The 21,742-nt window shown below is 39.7% G+C and overlaps 1 protein-coding gene across 6 annotated transcripts; it reads right to left on the bottom strand.

The window, feature by feature from the left end:
- Positions 1-237: 237 nt before the first annotated feature.
- LOC107200690 (carbonic anhydrase 13-like) lies at positions 238-21,162 on the bottom strand. 6 transcript variants are annotated; one of them, XM_019005759.2, is made up of 8 exons: positions 20,966-21,162; positions 13,800-13,997; positions 9,975-10,093; positions 6,594-6,689; positions 5,439-5,501; positions 4,770-4,814; positions 4,446-4,601; positions 238-2,323 (listed from the first exon to the last, which is right to left on the bottom strand). In XM_019005759.2, the coding sequence occupies exons 1-8, from the start codon at positions 20,994-20,996 to the stop codon at positions 2,210-2,212; spliced, it is 822 nt and encodes a 273-aa protein (XP_018861304.1). In that variant the 5' UTR covers positions 20,997-21,162; the 3' UTR covers positions 238-2,209. The 6 variants fall into 6 exon arrangements, with proteins under 6 accessions (XP_018861304.1, XP_015474995.1, XP_018861308.1 ...); XM_015619509.3 differs by lacking the exon at positions 4,770-4,814 and having other exon boundaries at positions 20,966-21,092; XM_019005763.2 differs by lacking the exon at positions 13,800-13,997 and having other exon boundaries at positions 20,966-21,011.
- Between the last annotated feature and the right edge of the window lie 580 nt (positions 21,163-21,742).

Below are 21,742 nucleotides of genomic sequence, written 5' to 3'. Positions count from 1 at the left end.
TGAAAATAGTCAATAGATAAAAAATTCACTATCAGAAACTGCAGAATTCATTGCATGTCTTACCACTGCCAAAAAAAAAAATTATTTGGAACATAAAGGCATACCTAATACTACACTGCCCAAAGACAGACTTTAAATGATGGGTGACAATTTTTCCAAACCGAAAACTGCAGGTGTTAATTATAAAAGTATAGCCTTCTCTATAGGCTCTTCAATAGAAAATACAAGACACATTCATAAAATCCATATTTTATTTTGATAAAATCCTTATAAATATAAAGCATTGAATCAACTCCACTGTTTACAATATGTAAGAAATATGTAAAACTTCTGTTTACGATATGTAGCAGTAGCCTTATTCCTTTCTCTTCTGAGACAAACATATCCTTTGTATCCTTCTTGCAACTTGTAAACATCTTTTTCCACATTCTGTAGCTACTCACATAACAGGGAAACATATGACATCAAATCCTAAGTCTAAAAAAGGAGTGAAAACATACAACACACTCCCATTTTTCTTTTTAGTGCTGCTAAATGCCTTTTAGTTCTCCAATGGTCTGTTTGTGATCTTTTCTTCAAAAAATACTCAAAAGGCATTGGTAGGCCTTGCAGGATATAATAGCTATATTCTGGGGAGGAGAAAACAAAAAAGTCCACATATCTTAAACTAAGATAAAATATATCTCTGTCTAATTTATTGTTCTAAAACAGCATATAAAGTCAATCCTGATTGTGATTTCCCTCAGGTTTTTTCATCTACGTTCAAATGACCTATTGAGGTAAAAGGCAGAGCATATAAAACCTACTTAAAAATGAATTCAAGGAGAGCAGTCATGGAAGATGAATTTGTCAGAAGTACTACAGTGATTGGTGTTAGTTGCTGCCAGTAAAACCTCTAGCTGCCTCTTTCAGGTATCAGTGGGTTTCAATATGTAGATCTCGGAGCTTAGCTGAGAGTAAATCTAATTCTATCCTAAGCTACATCCTATGGAATGTTCAGTAATAAAAATATTTGTGTAAAACCCCCAATTATATTCAGATTAAAAAAGCTCCTGAGAGAAACACAGGCTCAAGTCAACTCATAAAGCCAGAAGTTTCAATATATTGCTATTGAGGACTCAGCTTTTTATTAGATGTTGACTTGATTCCAATATCTTTGGCTCTCTGACTATTCTCTTTGGTCTTGGAATATAAGTGTAATCACTGAAGTTCAGCTATGAGAGCAGAACATCAGCCAGCACCTTGAGACATTCTATACCTGGGTAGTACTGTGCTCCACAGTGAGATGAGAGGCAAGCAACACATGGTTCACACTGCAGTGTCCAACAGTCTGGAACAACAGCTACCCCTGCCTCTTGATTTTAAGTCACAAAGTCTGACACTACATGGATATAGTGTAATAATCCCTTATTTTTCAGCCAATGCAACAAACTGGATTTAGGAAGAAACAGCTTCCTCTATGCCCTTTCAACTTGCAGTTTTCAGGTTTCAGGACAATTCCATCTTGTCACGTTGTGAAATTCAGGAATACCTATTCTACCTGACATGATCTTGCAATATACAAAATTCTTACTATTTGCTTTAAAAAAAAAAAATATCAATCAGTAGATGATTACTGCTATGAAGCAGCCAGAATAACAGGATCATCTGTTTTACTTAAATGTTGCTAGTCATTACTGCTTTTTGTAGGAAAGTAAGCATGGTATTGCAAAAGTCAGCAGTGAAATTACATCATCCTTGAAATATTTTTTCCTTGAGAACTGCAGTGTGAGATTTATAAAGAAGCTAAATATTATGTTAGAGACCAGAAGAATAATCCCAGAATATCCTATACTGTTAATAATACCAGGGATCCTGTTCAGTAATTTGGTGACAAAATCTGGGCAACTCCTTCACCACGTTTGACCCTTATGATTAGCAGTGACCTCTGTGTAGGCAATGCTGATGGCTCACTGCTTCCAAGCCAATGCACTCAAACCCAGTCAGACCTGTTAACATCAATGACCCTGTGACATCTCCGGATATACCTGCCTGTGAGAAATGACTGCATGGTAAACTACTAATAAAACAACAGCTATTTGTTAAAACAACTCACAAAAAAATCAAAAAAAGAAAAGAAAAGAAAAAAAATTAAAATCACAAAGTATATTAAGTATTAAAATGAATTCAGCCTTTGGTTTCAGAGGGAGGCTACTTTGGATTTACTCCTTTAATTCCTTCTGACTTCTCGTCCCCTTAGAGGCTGGGGAGGCCGGAAGTTTCTCAGCAAGCAGCAGGCAACCTCATCCTCAGCAGTGCTCAGGAGGCTGCGGAATTTGGCCAGCTGTAACCAAAAGAGACAAAGTTCAGCAGATAAACCCTGATATCAATACTAATGAAAAAGCATGTAAATATTAAAGAGGCTTTTCACTCTTTTTCCACCTGAAAGAACAGACCTCTATTTTATTAAGTTATGAGGGGAATGGCAATTTCACCATTTCTATCCTTGTAAATGAAAAAGGATGACTACTGAGAAAATATCCCAAAATACATGTCAACATGAAGCTGTGTGTAAGGATTACTTGTTTCCTTTGTTCACACTTTGTCTTCCATAACATGATCTAAACTGGGGGTGGGTGGGGGTGTGTTATATTTTTTTAGTTGGATTTTATATTTTGGAGATTGTGAAATGCTTTTCACCAAAATATAAGATTTTGTTTCTTATCATACAAACATTCTGTATATGTTTCCTTCTTCAAAGAGTTTATTCACAATTAACCTGGAATTGCAGGTGTGGTACTACAGAACGCTTCTGCAACTACCACTTACTCCAGCCATGGGATATTACAAATTCTTCCCTTGTGAAGACACAGGACAAGCATTTATTAATAATTCAGCATACGCTGATCTCAGCAGAAATCCCATCAGAGCTCCATGTCTAAGCCTTGGGAAATCTCAGGCTGATTTCTGACCTAAGCTTAGAATTTTGTTTAATTTCTAATATTTCCAATAGTTACTACTTCTATATATCACCTTAATTCTCTCCTAGGTTACCAAAGGTAGGACAGCACAAAAACCACTCCATTATAACAGAGCATTTAGCAGTATGGCAACTGCACTGTAATGACATTAAGAGAAGAAAAGGTCAATGCTATCTTGCTTCACCCCATTCCAAAACTAACGTTTGTAATTCAGGGTCCTGTAAATTTCTAAACACTTGAAAGTTATTTTTAACTTCCTTGGTCCTGAAAACTGCAACAAAAACCTCAGTATTAAATTCTAAAGCCTTAAAGAAATACAAACTCAAGGAATAAAACTAAGTGGTAGAACAGTATCTGTCACAGTGCTGACTGATCAATCACAATGTGGACTTGTGAATTACTGGAAACACTTTTGCTTCATGAATGTTTCTATTGATAAGAATATAGCAATTTCTACTTTAATACATAAGATGTAGCTAAAGTTTATGAAAAATGACTATTTAAGGATCATTATATACTTGACACTTCCCCACACCATGTTCTCTGAGCCTGTTACACGTGGCTGTTTATATACAGCACTTCACATTTTACAATGTATTTATTATAGATTTGCCCAAATAAGAAGCTTTTAACCTGAAAAATGGCTTGATTTTGGAAAGCTGATACCTTAACACAAGTTTTCCATCCTAGATCCATACACATTACAGCGAGTCTTACAAAGACAGTTTGAGGAAGAGATACAGACGAGAAAAATACACACACTTAGCAATTTAAATGACTTCATATCAGTTACAAACAAATTTGAGGTTTCCTTACAAAGACACTCAGGGAACTGTCTTAACATTTTTAGCAAAGACTGAAGTCACCATTTCTGCTGATTGTGTGGTCTCTACTCAGAAATACTTTACACCCAAGAGGATCAGCCCGCTGGGTGTCACTGTTGCCAAGTTAAGATACAGGATGAAGCTTTAACAAGAAATGTAAATTAAGTCTTTTATGTCGAATCACAGCTTTCTTAAGACAGCCTAGCATAACCCCAACTTACTACAATAGTATTCCTTTTTCACAATTCTAGTAAATTCATCAAGTTTTATGTATTTAGAATGCAAGAAGAAATCTACTAGTCTGGCAGATAAAAATGCCAGAGATGAGGTTTGAGCAGGATATGCAACTAATTAAATCAACTGGAATTCCAGAATTTCTAAGCATCACCAGAACTCTTTTTTTCTTTAAGTTCCCTATGGATTATTTTTGTTTATTAATTTTTAGAGTATGCAGATTCTTTTAAAAAAATGAATAATAAATAGCGGTTACAGCAAGAAAGGCAACTAATCAGAATAAATTTGATATACAAATTTTGGCTTTTGAAAATCTTGTAAGGTCTGCAGTGTGAAGGTCTGCAAAAAACCATAATTTTGGGTGGCATTTACAATTCAAATTCTTACAAAAGCAACATTTCTATAGCAGTGAAAAATTCAAATATACCTGTTCAGAACAAACACTTATGGGCTCTCTCAGAACAATCCAGATGACACTCTCAAGAAGAGGTGGAACAGTGAGAGAGCCAAAGTAAGTCCAGTAGTCCAGGGACTTGGGAAGCAGACAGCTGGGATCAAAGTTTGTGAATAGTGCTTTTTTTCCCTAGAAATAAATAAAAGAAAATAAAATACCAGGGCAATATTATTTAAAAGCAAGAGGCCAAGGTAAATCATGCCAAAGGAGGTAGAGCTTGTTCTCCTAGCAGGTGGGCTGGCAGCACCTGGGTGATAACAGGAGGTCCTCATCACTACCCTCCTGATGAGGTCTTACCTCAGTGACAGCTTTGCTGTGACTTTCCTCAATGCCAGCAGGACACTATGAAAGGTGTCATGTTAGCACAGGCTCCCCAAAGTTACAGATGACCATGACATGGAAATTGTGGGGAGAAGACAGAAGATGTTAGACTTGCAGCATGGTCTCTGTGGGGCTGGCAGTTACCCCACAGGTTACTGCCAATTGCTTCCCTCCCCACTCACTCCTCCCAGGAGTTCTTGTTCTCCCTGTACTGGCTGACAGGCCAGAGATATGTGTCTGAAACATCATGTTGAGTCTGGCTGATTTCTCTCACACAAACAGAGGGTTATTTCTCACCCTGTACCTCAGCAAAACAGAGAAGGAAGTCTTTCCCTCATCTTTTTTACACAGTTCCATAAAGTATGTTTTTCCCCTGCTACTAGCCTCATAGCAACAGATTTATCAGAGACTGGGCTCTGTGAGGAACAAGCCTTCTCCTCTGATCTTTTACTGTGTAAAAATTATTTTTGTCTAGTTTTCAAATGAAACAGAATGCATATAAACTCTCTCAAATCAGGTATCAATTGCTAGGGATAAGGAAACATGTAGGTGCAGGGAGTAGCAGCCAGATTTCAAAAAATAAAAAACCCCAACAAAAAGCCAGCACCAATATTGGCTAGTATTCTTTCAGAAGCACTTGTTCACCTTAATTCTGATGGTGTCCAAGCGGTCAGTAATCTTGTTCAGCTGAGGGTTGCATTCACCAATCTATTAACACCAAAGGAAAAAGAAACACTGGAGCTCCAGAAAAAAGCAACAAAAATTAATGATAAGCAAATGCATAATGAAACTGCTTTATATAACAGAAGTGACTGTAAGATCTGATGCACTTTTTGAGTACAAGCCTTTGACTAGCAGGTCCTTAGAAATAATACTGGTCATAAAGAAGATTCACTCCCTTGCTGATAGTATTCTGGATACTAATTGTAATTATTTCAGCTACAAAAGAATTACAAACTTTTCATTACAGGGGAATAGAAACCATTTATCTTTCATGTTTTAATATGTGGGATATTAAAAGCTACAGACTAACATGTGAAATTTAAACTGCTTATAACATTGAAAACACCGTTCTTATGTAAGAACATTCCAAACAGAATTTGTGTACCAAGAAATCCAGTTTTCCTTGAAATCCCATTTCCCTTGAGTCATTGTAATGCAAATTGGAAAGACAGAATTACTGAACTGCTGAAGCAGTTCTTTATTGCATGGAATGGCTCTCTGACTGCACCAGCACCACTACTAGCTGTTCTCAGGAAGCTTTGTCAGCCACCAGAAACCACAGAATTGACCAAAGACCTATCTTTTGCCATAGACTCTATGAATTCCCCATCTTCTTCTTCATACAGAAGTCAATGAAGCTGTTGCATGAATTTAACCTTAGACCAGGTGCAAAAGGCAAAAAGGTCTAAAATAATTATTAAGAAATTCTCCAGTTTCTGGTTTTGTATTTTAAAATAATTGTTATTTTCCAGAAGAAACTGCCAGCTGAGAAAGAAGCCATTACAGAAACCTTTAAATCAAGCTGTCCCCCTAAAGGAACATGCTAGTCAAGTACAAGTTACTGGGATCCAAACAGAGGCAGCTGAATTAATGGCATTCCACATCTAATGTTGTATGGGCTTGCAGACTAGGCAAACTGAAGAGTTTGACTGTCTTGAAAAATCCACAACTAAATACTAGGAAGGAAATAAGTTTAAAATAAGAGTCTCTTTAGCAATAGTTACACCAAACATCACCATTATCTCTTTAGTCTTATAATGCAGATTTATTATGAGGGCTGAAGCATTCTCATCTTACCTTCAGAAATACAGCCATGACTGCTAGTCCATCTGACTGAGAAGCTGCCTCAACAAAACTGGAATACTTTTCTGCATTCCAATGGACCACATGAAGCTGAAAAGCAAGAGACACAGACAGCATCAACTCTTGCTGAACTCAAGGAGTGGCAAATGAATATTACAACTTTACTGGGTTTGAAAATCTATTTCATTCTTTTGTATGAAGAATCATTCAGTGTTCTAAATGCAGATATTTCATGAAATCAGTAAATACGTACTTCACACAAATGACAAAAGCATTCCCAGTATCTGTGATTATTAAAAATTTACCAGAAATCAGTACACCACAGTGCCTGTCCAATTGCTGTTGGGTCCCCAGATTTGAGAAGTTAAGACAAAAAAATCCATTGGTTATATAACTAGAGGTTTTAAATCCATTTTTAGTACAGTTGATTTTAAAAAGTGATTGAAATTCATGAGGAAGTCATTCATATTTTACTCCTCTTTTTCTTTAATCAAGCTTTCAGCAACATTAATCATCCACATAAATAGCTAGAAAACAGGCAAATACACACTAAACTTGCACTGACCCCTTTTCCCTTGTTTAGCTTAGGGGAACATCAGCATTTCATTTTTGACACTTTTCAAATATTATCTTCTATGACTACCAGTAGTGATGCCCTTACAAGCAGCTTGATTATCTCAGTTTTGAGCACTTGCATTTCCAACATGCATTATTCTGGAAGTGTCCTGTCATTTGCTTAAGAAGTTTAAAGACACTACCCAGCCAGGAGGGAAGAGGAAAAGCCTGTGATGTCTATTTCCATGCCATTTAAGTATCTCCTATTAAATCAGGTTTCCTAATTTCTGACCACACTTCATGATAGGAGGTCCTGGTTCCCAGAAAGTGCCAGGTTGCTCCAGCCTTGAGCAATGGTCTGACTACCAAACTGGAGAGAGCATCCTCACACAGTAAGTACTTCACAAACATTAATTACTTTCAGAAATGCTCAATGGATTAGTAAATCTTATTACACACTTTTTAGTTAAAGATGCTCAGAAGTAGGGTGCGAGATTGGCTTTTCTAAAATTGGTGACCATCTTTTCAGATGTTGAACTTCAAGAATGCCGAAAAGCAACTCATTGAATGACTTAAACTGGGATGAACCCATGAAAAATAAGGCTTCCTTTTGGAATACAGCACCTACAAGACAAGTAAGAATAATTTTGGAAAGCTGAAACCTGCTTTAAAGGATTTCTGTGTGAAGCAACATAGCTGCATGGTTGAAATAAGGCTCTAGAAGTATGAAGATTTTTATTCTAAATACCATTCCCTGCTTAACCTCTTTCAATTTTCTATATCTACAAAATAGAACTCTTACTTGGTCTCACTTGATATCAATGTTTGTTAAGCATTTGGGCTCTAAATTGCTGACACATTACTTGAAGCAAGTAAGGAATCCCACTGTCGTCAATAATAATTCATGTACAACCATGATGACACGCATGCTGGCTCACAGCTTTAGAAATCCTTGAAGGAAAGTTGCTAAGAATATTATACATTAAACCAGGAGGAGAATATAGTCCACTAAACCTTTGTCAAGTGCATTAATGTCCTGGGGCTCATAGTGTCTGCACTGCTCCCTATTATAAATTCACAGAACCTATGTTGAACAACTTTTAAACTATAACATTTCTACATACACAAAAAGGAAACAGATACCCTCAGTCAGAAATTAATTTTATTGTGGATTTAAAAAAAAAAACAAAACACCAAAAACAACCCAACAAAGAACAAAAAGGAAAATTCCCACAGCTACTAAAAGCTCATTCCCACTCCCTCATAGCTTTGCCAAAAAAAACCCAATAAGGTAACCCTCCCAAAACCAAAACTCCCAAACAGAGTGTGAAACAGTTTTGGGTACAGACCCGTTCTCAATGGCTTGTGACTTCTCTCTAAGGAATATATCCTGTCTTACCACCACTGTGTCACTGCAGCTTGTGAAGAGACCTTGATCAGACAGTATGTTGTCACAGAGAATGGAGCCATGGATCCCTTCTGCTTCCTGGTAGGCTTAAGGGCCAAACCTTGCCGTCTTCTTTACCTGTACATTAATTCTTTCTGCAATTCAGTTGATGCTTTTTCTTGCAACCTTGCACATCTTCCTGTCAAAGGTGAGCACTGAAACCATCTTCATGTCTCCTTCTGAGGTATCTTCTTTTGTGTGAACAATATTCAGAAGCCTTGATTTAAATTCTGAGTTTCTTATCCCAAAGCCAAAGTGACATCTAGAGAGCTTCTTGTGGAGGGTTACCCAACCAACAGGTAACAGAAAGGCTTTTAGACTGGCTAGAAATTCAGAGATATTTTCTCCTTCCATTTGGTCTCTTAGATGGGAAACATATATTTTCTCAGCTAGAAATTTGGGGTTGGTACTTAATGGTTTTAAAGCACCTCTATTAATTCTTTATATTCCATCTCACCTGGTTCCTGTGGAAAACATAAGCCTTTAAACACTGCAAATGTCACTTTTCCCCATTACTGTTAGAAAACCGATTTTATTTTCCTGACCAGTATCTCTGATAGCATTTCCAGTAAAATCTGATCACACCACAGTGCATACATTACATATTTTTCTTCTGTAGTATTATGCCCTTTATTTGTCCATTTATTTTTACACTTTTTACTTTTTTAACCCCAGAGAACTCTGACACTGTCTGAATCATATGTTTTTAAAGATCTCAATCTCCTGAAAATATTCCATGTTACTCCATTTGCAAAGAGGAATCTCATACTGAGAGCTTTCTCCTGCAGATTACTCCAATCCAAAGGAGACAGAGCAGGAGTGAATGCTCCATGCCAGAGTAGATGGTGCACTTCTCCCTGTGACACACCACCTCCACTGAAGCGCAGTACCCCACAGACAGCAGCCACCCCACAGACAGCAGGCATCCCACAGATATTAAAGCATGGTTCTCAAAGTCATAACCACCACTTTGTTAAGTGCACCACAAAATGTAACACTCCTATGTCTTTACAAAAACTTTACACTATATAGGCCCCAAATCCACTAATTCTGTGGTTTGTCATTGAAGATGACTTTGAAAATGTTCTCCAGGGAAGAAACAATGAAAGAAAAAGTTTAAAATAACTCTTGAACATTAAGTCTTGCTCTTATCAAGCTCTTGTCTTCTGTAGTCCTTTTTTAGTCCTCTCCAAAGCTTTCAAAGAGGTTCTCCTTTGAGAAAGGACCAAACATGCAACACTTCTGGAAGACCGCTTGTCTTTCGATAAAATGAGGGGAAGATGAAAAGCAGGAAGAGGAAGGGAAACATCATTCTTGCAATGGAAAACTAGCCACAAACTTATAGGTAGAGATGACTCCATGTAGAGCCTTACCTCTGCCGCATACTTCATCCCGTCCACCGTGTGCTCAGAGCCGGCCTCGTCATTGGATCCCCAGTGGAAGTGAATCTGGCGCAGCCTGTAGGTCCCGCTGAGCGGCCCCCCAGTCAGCACTGGAAACCCAAGCAGAGGAGAAGACTTCACTGAGAGAACAGGAGACTCTACCCACATCCTCTAACCTCACACCAGACTTCAGTCTTTGGACACTCCTCTGCTCCTGCTCATAAGTTGTCTCAGACGGTTTCCCATTTCTTGGAAGTACTACAGAAACCCTCACCTGTTGAGGATATGACTATGAAAATTGCATTTAGGGGCAGGTTAGTGGGTTATGGCCCACTAAATGATATGCTGTTATTGTCAATGTTGAATATTTCTCAGAGAACGGGAAAATACTTCTATTTTACAACACTCTAGAGTTTTCTCTCTTGATTATATTCAAAAGAATCACTAAGAAATTAAGCTCAAAATAGAGGTTTTATAAATAAGGAACAGGATCATAAAAATATGGTGTCAGGAGAATTTATTTTCCTCTTTGAAATTTGGGGGAAAATAGTCATTGCTTATATTTTCAGGGCTCTTTCCTTTATTTGAAACTAGATTTGAAACTATATCAGATTGAAGTCTGAGGAAAAGGAGCTTATATTAACATAAATAAAATTAAGCCAATGCTACATATGCATTGTACAACTGCACTATTACTGACAATTAACCAGGGCTGGAAAGCATGTCCTATGAGGAGCAGCTACATACTTTGTGTTTGTCTAGTTTGGAGAAAAGGAGGCTGAGGGGTGTCCTCACTGCTCTCTACTTCAGAGGAGGGGAAGCAGAGTGGGAGCTTCTGGTCTCTTCTCTCAAGTATCCAGTGACAGGACTCAGGGATAAGGCTCAAAGCTGTCCCATAAAAGATGTAAATTGGATTCTAGGAAGCATTTCTTTACCATGATGGTGGTCAAACATTGGAACAAACTTCCTAGAGAGGTTGTCAAAGCCTCAGGCTTATCAGAGTTTAAGAAACATTTGGACAATTCCCTTAACAATATGCTTTAACTTTTGGCTAGCCCTGAACTGCTCAGGCAGTTGGACAAGATGATAGCTGCAGGTCCCTTCCAACTGAAAGAGTCTACTCTATTCTATTCTTTTTATTTATATTCTCTTCTGTTCTAATTCTGTTCAAAATAGCTTGCATATGGGTGGGCTTTTCATTATTTTGCCTTAGCAAGTGCTGGTAATTTTCTTGTCAGACTTAGAATCAAAATATCTCTTCACAGAGCTTTGAATGTGAATTACACTCAGAAAGATTCCTTATTCACAGCAAAACAAATCACTCCACTCACCCAGCTCCATATGTCCTCTGAGTGTTTGGGAATCAGTCTGGAATAGTTTACTGTCTCATTATAGAAATTTTAAGGGGAAATAAGGGAACATTTAACCAGAAGTTTTTTAAATTAAGAGCAGTAGGGATGAAAACAGCATTTTTTTCTCTCTTCTAGGTTTAGTCCAAAACCCAAACTTTCTTAGGAATAAAATACACCAAATAAAGATGAAAGAAGAATTTTTAAGTTGCCTATTTCCTAACACAAGTAGCTTGAATAATGAAAAGAAACTGGGACTGTTTATTCTAGGAAAAAAATATTTAACTCCCTTAAAGCTTCAACTCAAGAACATGGATTTACACAGCCTATAAACTTAGCAAACAGAGGAGATGGGGCACTGGCACTTTTAAATTCCTTCTTTTAAGGACTGTAAACTTGGATGTAAATGATCCTAGAAAAGTATAAGGATCGGTGTTCAAACTGGCTGAGAAAAAAAGTATTATGTAGAAATGTACCAGCATGAAATTCTTATACTGAAAAATGTGGGAAATGGCCTGTTGATGTATTTGTGCCACATCACACAGTGATGGTAAAATCCTTTCATTAGAACAGTAATTAAGGAAGAGGGTAGTCAAAAGTTTTAAGGCAAATATCAGTTATCTCGAATTTTGAAAAATGCTGGAAGAAGATCAATAGAACAATTTCAAAGAATGGAGCTAATGTGGTACCAAAAAGCATAAACAAACTTACACAAACAGTTATAGACTTGACAGACCAGTTCCAATGCTGACCAAAGTGAGGAAATAGTTCATATGGGAGTCAGTTAATAGTGCATTAGAAGATGCTAATGTATTTAGTACCAATTAATTTGATTTTTTTTCATGAAACCAACACATGGCAGGAGTTCTTACTTCACAGAGGTGCCCCAGAAGCCAAATTTGGGCCCTAGAAAATTCAGTATTTTTTGAACAATGACCTGAAAGAAAACAAAAACAACACTGATAAAGTTTGTCAGTGAAAAATATCAGGGAAAATAGTGAATTACTCAGTTTATGGTTGTGGATTGAAGAATCTGGTCCATGCACAGAAGACATGGAGTCTACCGAAGGACACTGGGGATTCCATCTATTAATTATCTGATCAACATCTGTCAGTGCTTTGCCATGATATGAACTATATCCTTGGAGATACGGCCTGAGGAAAGCAGTGTGAGGAGGATCACGCCACTGTTGCTTTGGTACCAGGGGAAGCCTAGAGAAACACTGTGTTCAGTGTTCATGTCACTTCATGGATGGATTTAAGAGAGTGGAAGAGGTTCTCGGTGTATTCACATTCATTACCTGTTTTTCTTTTAAACAGTGAGGGTAATTAGCAATTAGAACAACTTACCAAAGGTTGTGGTAGGTTCACCATCGCTGGAAAATTTGAAATCAAGAGTGTATATTTTTCTAAGAGATGTGCTTTAGTTCACCAGCATCTACTAGGCTCGAAGCAGGAATTAATTCTGGGAAGTTCCGTGGCATCTGACACAAGGTCAGACCGATCACTGATGGTCAGCTGGTGGCTTTCATGCAACATCAAATATTGACAGAAAGTTTAAAACTAAGACTGTTCAGGAAACAAAAACATGATGGTATCTCCATCTATGTATCTCCCTATTGCCACTAGTAAATCCTCGGGACTAATGGGTCATCAAAAATTAATGTCGCTCAGGCTTTGATTCTTGTGAAAGCATCATATGGTCTTGGATCCTCAGCTAAGCCTCACACAGCCACAAAATGATTTTATTGCTTGAAGATTCTGCACTCCTACAGCTTCAAAGGGAGGCATGCTGGCTTGCCCAAAATCCAAGAGAAGGTTTCAAAGATGAAGGCACTAACAATTCAAAGACTATGATAAACCAGAGAACTTCTAAATAAGAATTATTGTTTGCAAAAAGGGAAGTTACATACCCGTGGAAAAAACTGGGGCAATAATACTTTTCAGAGAAGAAAAGGGATTACTTGGGATCTATTTCAGTTGTTCCGTATTGGCTCTTACTTGACATAAGAAGTCTGAGTATAGGTTGCAAAAAGGGGAAAAACATATAACCAAACCTGCAGCTAAATTCAGGTTAGAGATTTGAGCGATCAGTTGGAATGAACCTGTAATGAGACATAAAGGATTCATCTGCAGTGAGAGAGAGAGACAGCAGCATTTGAAAAACTGTACACAACACTGTTCAGACAAGGGGCTGGCACTCTCCAGCTATTGGGGGTGGATCAAACCACTCCTGTGAGTAGGGAATCCCAGCACTTTCTGAGAAACACAACCTTGAATTTGTGTCCAAATATGTTCCCACACTGTATCATGCTGAAAGACAGGGAAAAAGGAATCTCTCACCCAGAACAGCAAAGCCTTACTGTTTATAAGGAGTTCATACCCAGCAGTGAGACGTGCCCAGGCTGCAGGCATTCTATTTAGGAATTGGTGGAGGAAGTTCCAGCGCAAGAGTAAAGGAACAAACCTGATTTGTTGACGGTGTCATCAAACTCCACACTGGTGGAGTGCCCGTTGTTAAGGATGATTTTAGCAGAAGCTGGATCATAACTGGGATTTAGAGGACGGAGGGAAGGATCATACTTGGTTTCCTCAGTTTTGATGTCGATGGGTGACTGACGGTCTCCATTAGCAACAGGAAAAACCTCCTTCCAGTGGGCAGGCCCTACAATGGATTGGAGAAGTCTAAATTTCTGACAGCATCCTCATTCATATGAAAGAAAACTCTGCTTGAATTGTCCTCATCTGCACTTTTAAATTCAAAAAGGATGCATTAGGAAAAACACAGATCAAAATATCCAGCTACTTTTGCTGCATCACATTGCAATAGCATTTCTCAGGACCCCTTCATGTACCTTGCATGCACCTTTAAACAAGTCCACATGCAGTATGTGCTTAATTATTCTCAGGTAAGACACAGCTATGCACAAGACACCTACAACAAATGCTCATTCAAATCAGGCATCCTGTATCCAACAGGCACTATGTCCCAATAAATTTTTGGCATACCATTTTTGCCTAATGTCATGGCTCATTGTGTCTTTTAAGGATTACCTCTTTTCTATGCAAATCCCCGCATTAAAAATTTTTTTATGCCTTAGTCAGTTGCTGCAAAAGACCTGAGAACGCATCTTCCACTGATCACTCTGAATGAGATGGGGAGATGTCAAAAAAAGGCAATTGATGATGTCAGAAAATGCTGAGTGGCTCCTGGAACCTGATGGCAGTGCCTGGAATCTAAACACTGCTGCAGCTCTGATCACCTCCTCCCAGCCCACCAGCTGTGCACACCAGCTGTCACAAGAAGGAGAGACTGTCACCCTCTAATCATGAAGTGTCCATACACACAGGCACACCTACACACACACTAGTGTAGCACTGAAAAAATCAAAGAACAGGAACACTCATGATGATGCCTACATGAGGTTTGGATTTCTATTGCCTTCAACTGATGAGAGTAGATCTTCCAGACACATATGCAGCACCATTCACCAGACTTAGGTGGAAATTATAGGACTAAAGAAGCTGTTAATCAATACTAGTCATCTCAACCTTCCTTTCTCCAAACAGGCTAAGCCAAACATCACCTGAAAAGCTAATAAATCAATAATATGGATATGAGAAAATAGCAAATGACATCCTAAAATAGTAAAAAAAGCTTCATTGTTAAGATGTATGAGTTATCTGTTGTTACCTACTAAACATCAGAGAGTTCCATATAATTCACAATAAGAATATATGTGCCATTGTTTAATCATATTTGGATAAGAGGGTAAAGAAAAATATGAACAATAAGTTGCCTGAGGAATATATTCTATAAAGACAGAAAACAAGGTTTAGGACGGAAAGGAGGGGAAAGTAAGGGGAAAGAAGAAAGGAAAAAGACAAGGGTAAAAGGTGAAAATCTGCAGGGCAAAGGATCTTTCAGTATTAAGAAGAGTGCAGCACTTGTTTTTCCTCCAGGCTTATAATGAGTAAGAAGCATAATAAATCGATTGAGAGACTGGATATAAGAAAAACTTAATATGAGCATCAGAACCTGGTCCAATAAAATCTGCATCACTGGAAATCCTCATAACTAACTCCCTATACTGAAGATAACTGACCTCAGTGTAAAAATTGGGTCTGGGTCTTTCTGGATGGCTTAGCACTTATATAAAAATGACAACAAAAAAGGATGAAAACATATGATGCAGTGGGTAATAGCCTAACATCAAAAGCTGTTAGAGATATTTTTCTTTCCTTGACTTCAATAGAAGAGAGCAGAGCTCAGAAACTCACAGGTGCTAAAAGCACCCATGCAGCCCTGCAGTAAATCAGGGAGGAAGCGCCCACAGCGCCAGGGGGCCACAGCTTGCACAGCACCTGGGCAGAGAATGATTCTCCTCTCAGCCACACTGAAAAACAGAACTGGGAAAAACTTGTAAAGAATGACCTAAGACTTAAGCCTCAGAACAAAGACAAAAGCCTTCAGTCTTGATTTGTTAAAAATTAATTGCTCCATTAACTAAACTCAATAAAGAAATGGATTCTAAGGCAGAAGATAAAAATCCTACTGGTTTGAAGCATAAAACTGTTTAAACTTAATTCCTCTCAGTTCATGAACAGTCACAAAGCCATTCAATATTCTAATTACATACAGTTTAGAATATAATTTTAATTGTGTTTAGGTCCTACTACCCTGTACTTAGGGATGCAACACAAAATTTTGTTTGTAAGGAGCATCATTCCATAATTTATACCTCACTACCATGATTTGGAATGCTTAGAATAAGCTTATTTTTTATTTTAATAATTAGTTATTGCTTAATTTTAATATTTCTAATACACCTTAACTGATAAAAGGCAAAAATACATTTATGCACTTAACTACTTGGTCTTCTATTGCTCTGACTCAGAAATAACTATAGTTATTTGAATTATATAATATGAATGACTTGCATTCAGAAATAATACAAAGTTGCCAAAAAGAGGACCCAAGGCTGTGATTCTGTCACTGTCTAATTGTTTAACAGTAATATTCAGTTCTAAAAAGACATTATTACTGGTTTGGCATTTGTTCTTGGCTCAGATGACCAAAAGACTGTTTTGCTATGGTGACTAAACACATACTAGTAAACAAACTACCAGACATCCGACCTTTCAAAATACACAACAAAATATCAAGAAACTTCTGCTCATTTTGTACCAATAGGCTATATCAAGAAGTATACCTTACTAGGTAATCTACCAGAAATCTAGTACAATTATCATGTTTTTGCCACTCCAGAAAAACTGTGACTCAATTTCTACAGACTCTAGCCCAGTGCAAACCTGTATATGACTGTTGTAAAACAAAGTCATTGTTGAAAGAGATGCTCAAATGCATGTCATACGATCAGATTTAAGTCAGTGGGATTTCCAGGGTGAAAATTTCTTCTGAATTCAGATCTGAATTAGATGCTTCCATATTAAAATAATGTACACTTCGGTTTTCTAAATATGCACTTTAAGACATATCCAGGGAGTATAACTCATTAATTCACCTACCTACATTTTTTCCTTTACTGAATGAAAGTGATTAATATACCTGTTTTTGAACTTATGAAATCCTCTCCTGCTGTTGGGAAAATGTTCTCTTGCTAGAGGCAATTTTCTAGTAGCTCTTAACAATCAAAGCTATTGTGACTGAGATTTATGACAAAAAAAATGAACTATCTGCTCTGAAGATTTCATGCCTTTATTTTGCACACAGCATTATCACAGGCAATGAATTGCCTGACACTTTTAGGTCAGACTGTTGCTGCACATACCACTCACCAGCATTGCACACAGCCAGTTCATGAAACAAATCTCACAATGAAGGCAGTTAGGAATTTAGCAGGAAACAGAACTCACTATAGCACCTCACAGTGTTGCATCTTGATCCAGCTGAAGCTAAAGATCACAAATTTCATCAACAGGTTAACCTGAGACAAACAAGACACTACAGGATACAGTTGGGTTCCAGTGAGCCTCTATGCATGCATAAATGGAGCATGTACAGGTGAAAAAGGATTTGGGTTGTTTTTGGGTTTTTTTCCAGTTTGTTATTATATACAGAAAATTCACTATTTTAATATGGTCCAACCTTGACAGGATCACATTCTCATTTATTTCTTAAGATAGTCTGTTGCCTAGTTCATCAAACACACAGTGCTTAAATTTATAAACATAGATTTGCAAGTAATGTGATTGCATATTAGTTACAGTAAGATGAGCTCAAACAAAATAAATTAAAAATTCATGATGGATAAAATTAAGCACCTTTTTTAAAGCAGATATTGAAATGATGTAGTTATTCTCAGAAAGAAAAAAATGTATAAGGAGTTATGGTCCAACTGAAGTATCTTAAAGATCCTTTTCAATGTAAATGATTCTATGAATTAATATCCCTTTTATTTATAAAATGCCTCAGCATTACAGTAGTAACTAGATCAAGAGAAATTTTTGCAGTAAAAGACAATACATGTAAATAATTACCACATATTTAATTAAACAAATAGTAAACTGAAGGCAATTGATTTCCCACTGAGGTCCCTTCCAACCTTACTAATTCTGTGATTTGCCTTTTAACTAAATCAATTCTCTTTTAAATGAAAAAGGACTCAAGGAGTGAGTACATTCCTGTCCTGACAGGAACCTTAAGCAGCAGTGAAAAGCATGCATGATGCCACACTGAAGCCAGTTTTCAAGATTTCAGTATTATGCCTCTACAGATAAGCAACATCAAAACTGTGACATAAGAAAAGCGGCAAGAAAGCAAAGGCCAGGGTTTTCACAGAAATAAAATAATTCTTTCATGCATTTCAGAAATATGTGCATCAAAGTAACTGAGAACTTCTGCACTAGGTTTGTGTGGCAAGAGACTGGTAGCAGGGAGGCTGCAGGTGTGGCTTCTGTGAGAAGCTGCTGAAGCTTTCCCCATGTCCAATAGGGCCAATGCCAGCTGGCTCCAGGATGGACCCACTGCTGGACAAGGCTGGGACCACCAGGGACAGTGCTAACACCTCTGGGATAACAGATTTAAGACAGGGAAAAAGTTCCTGTGCAACAGCAGCCAAAAGTGAGGAGTGAGAATATGTGAGAGAAACAGCTCTGCAGACACCAAAAGGAAGGGGAGGACATGCTCCAGGAGCCAGAGGAGAGATTCCCTGCACCATAGCAAAGACCATGGTGAGGCAGGTGTGCCCTGCATGGAGGTTCACAGTGAAGCAGAGATCGATCTGCAGCCCATGGAGGATCACAACTGGAGGTGGATGTGTCTTGAAGGAAGCTGTGACCTCATGGACAGCCTACACTGGAACAGGCTGCTGGCAGGACCCCAAGGAAAGCCCAAGCTAGAGCAGGTTTGCTGTCAGGACTTGGGACCCTTGGGGAATCCATGCTGCAGCAGTCTGTGAAAAACTGCAGCCTGTGGGAGCACTCACACTGGAGAAATTCATGGAGGGCTGTCTCCATGGGAGGGATCCCATGCTGGAGCAAAGGCAGAGTGTGAGAAATCCTCCCACTGAAGAGAAGGGAGAGACAGAGATAACACATGATGAACGGACCGCAGATGCTGCAGGAGAGGAAATAGAGAAAAGCAGGAGTAAAATTGGGCCTGGGATAAGGGGATAGTTGGAGGGAAGGTGTTTTAAAGATTTTATTTTATTTTATTGTTACCTTAGTCTGATTTGATAAGCAACAAATAAAACTAACTTCCCTGAGTCGGTTTTGCTTGTGAAAGTAACTCGCGAGTGATCTCTCTCCCTGTCCTTATCTTAACCCCTAAGCTTTTCAGTCTATTTTCTCTCCCCTGTCCAGCTGAGGAGGGGAGTGATACAGTGGCTTTGGTGGGCACCTGGTGCCCAGTCAGGGTCAATCTCCAAAACTTTAAATTCTCTACCTAACAATGAGCCCATGTCCTTAAACATGGATATTCCCTAAATGCAGACATGTATGCTTTAATATTTGCTAGTTTACTTTAAGCACATGATGATGTGTCTGTTGCAAGTAACAAATGCAGAACTCATAGTGAACACAAATGCCTTTTCAACTCTTCAGGCAGTCAACCATACAATATAACTGCATCAGATTTAATTAATTTCACTTTATTTCTGTCTCAATTGTAAAAGGTAATCTTAGTTTCAGAGAAACTGTTTTCAGGCCCATGAAGGCAAACAAAATTTTTCAAGAATCAGAGCAATTCCCTTCACCCACTACACAATCAAACAAAAAAAAAGAAACAAAATCAGTACAATAAATGCAGTAAAAGAGAAAAAGCTGAGAAATAAAACTGATGCTAAAAAAGAGCACTGAAGTGTTTGACTTCCATGCCTCCCTCCTCAAATCTCCTGTGAAAGGTGTGGTGAAGGCGATGGACTGATGAGGAACTATCCACCCCATAGCTGCTGTGGGGCTCCAAGAAAGGAGTGAAAGGCAAGCTCTATCTCAGATATGTTACCAGGCAGGCAATAATTAAGAGTTTTATAGGAGAGATGGGGCCTCAAGCAAGGTCCAGGGCCACCCCAGTAGAAATTCTGGTGGCCTCCCGTCTCTAGAAGTTGAGAATAGCAAACAAGAAGAGATAGGATAAGGGAGGGAAAGTGGGCTTCTTATCTGGACAGTGCAGGTGAAGCTCAAAGCATAGAAATGTATGGAGAAAAAAATTAGAAAAACAAGACCCATTTACGTCTTCAGGGGAGGAGTAGGGTAGACTGCACAACAGCAGATAACACACCCAATCATTGCAACATCTCTGTGATCCACCACCACCCTGTTTTTCAGGAAAAGTACATACATCCAGAAAAGATGGAACAAGAGGGCCAGGAAGGAAAGGTAGTACTTGCACAAACAGTATTCCAAAGTCTAAGTAATAATATACACAAAGCATGTTCTTATAGGCATTAAAGAATGCTTATTTGCTTATATGCAAATATATAGCTGTCTTCCTTTACTGTCACAGCGTTTCATTTCTCTGTGTACAGACAATGTAAGATATTCCATGCATTTTATCACAGTTGAGCCTACAATTTACAAAAAAACACTTTCATTCCTACTTGCATGACTTGTGAGACTGTCTGCACACCGGAGCAGCGTTTGCATGACTGAAGATGCAAAACAGAGCAAAGTCTTTAAGCTTGCTGATGAGTCCATCTTGGGACTTCAAAGACTGACAAGATGAAGGAAACCACGGAACAACTGAAATCCAAAGGCATCTCCTCTCAGATGCATAGTTATACATTTAGATAGCCAAGTCAAGTAACTAGGAATTCCCACCGTGTAGCAGAAGCAGAACACAGCAGGAATCAGAAAAGCACTGCTGGTACAGCAGTTCCGATCAGTGCAGCTGTCAACTCGATCAGCGCTCACAACTGTTCAGCTAAAGGAGCGAACGAAATCCCAACCGGGAACGCTCAGACCCGACCCGGAGCCCGGCGCGACCCTGCAGGCGACGCCTGCACCCACGGACACCTCTCAGCCGCCTGCCTTGCAGAATATCGAGACAAAAACCCGCTCGCTCTCACTCTGCAAAAGCGTTTCAGCTCATCCAGCCCTCCCAAGGGCGCGGGAGCTGCCGAGCCCGGGAAGGGCAGCGTTGCCCGCGGGAGCCCACTGGCCGCCGTTCCCTACCGTTGTGCTCGTCGTATCCCCAGTGCAGCATGGCTCTGCTCTCCTGCCGCCACGGGACGGGACAGCACGGGATGGGACGGGCTGGGGCGGGAGAGGCGGCTGCGCCCGATTTGAAGGCGGCGGGCGGCGACGCCCCGATCCTCGGGCGCTGATAAGGAGACCTGCAGCGCTCCGGCCGCCCGGCCCGTCCGTGCCTGTTGTCGCCCCAAGCCCTTCGTCAGCCCAGGCTCTCCACAGCCTCCCCCCAGCACCGTCGGGGTGGCCCGGGGGAGGCAGTGCCATCTCTCAAGGGCCCGCTCCAACAGAGGGAAGGTGGCTTCACCAGCCCCCGTCCCGCCAGAGCACGAGTTGTGCGGCAGGGAAAGAGGGCAGTGTCCATTCCTGGGGTCACCCCCGCCCCTCCTGAAAGTTAAGCCGTATGCGCACCTCTGCGTCCCCTCATGTTTTTCTCCCAGGGGTGTGAACCTAATTCCCTTTGCAATAGGACGCAGGCAGATTTCACATTTTCCCAAGCGGGGTCGGGAGGCAGGAGGGTGTCCCACAGCCCACTGGGAATTTACCCAAGCACGGCGTGTGCCGGGAGCTGCCCGTGGGCGCGTGCTCGCGGCAGCGCGGGGCTTCGGACCCGGACTTTGGCTGCGGGCACGCGCCAAGGAGCCCCCAGCCTTCCCGTGCTGCAAAAGCCGGGAGAGGCAAGCAGGGCCGAGGTTGAGGCCGGGACAGGGACAGGGACAGGGACAGGGACAGGGACAGGAACGTTCCCCGGCGCGGCTCCAT

Source organism: Parus major, chromosome 2 (assembly GCF_001522545.3).
Source record: "Parus major isolate Abel chromosome 2, Parus_major1.1, whole genome shotgun sequence".
In the NCBI taxonomy this organism is placed as follows: domain Eukaryota; kingdom Metazoa; phylum Chordata; class Aves; order Passeriformes; family Paridae; genus Parus; species Parus major.
The sequence above is the reverse complement of the archived record's forward strand: the minus strand, read 5'-3'. Positions and strand labels throughout refer to the sequence as shown.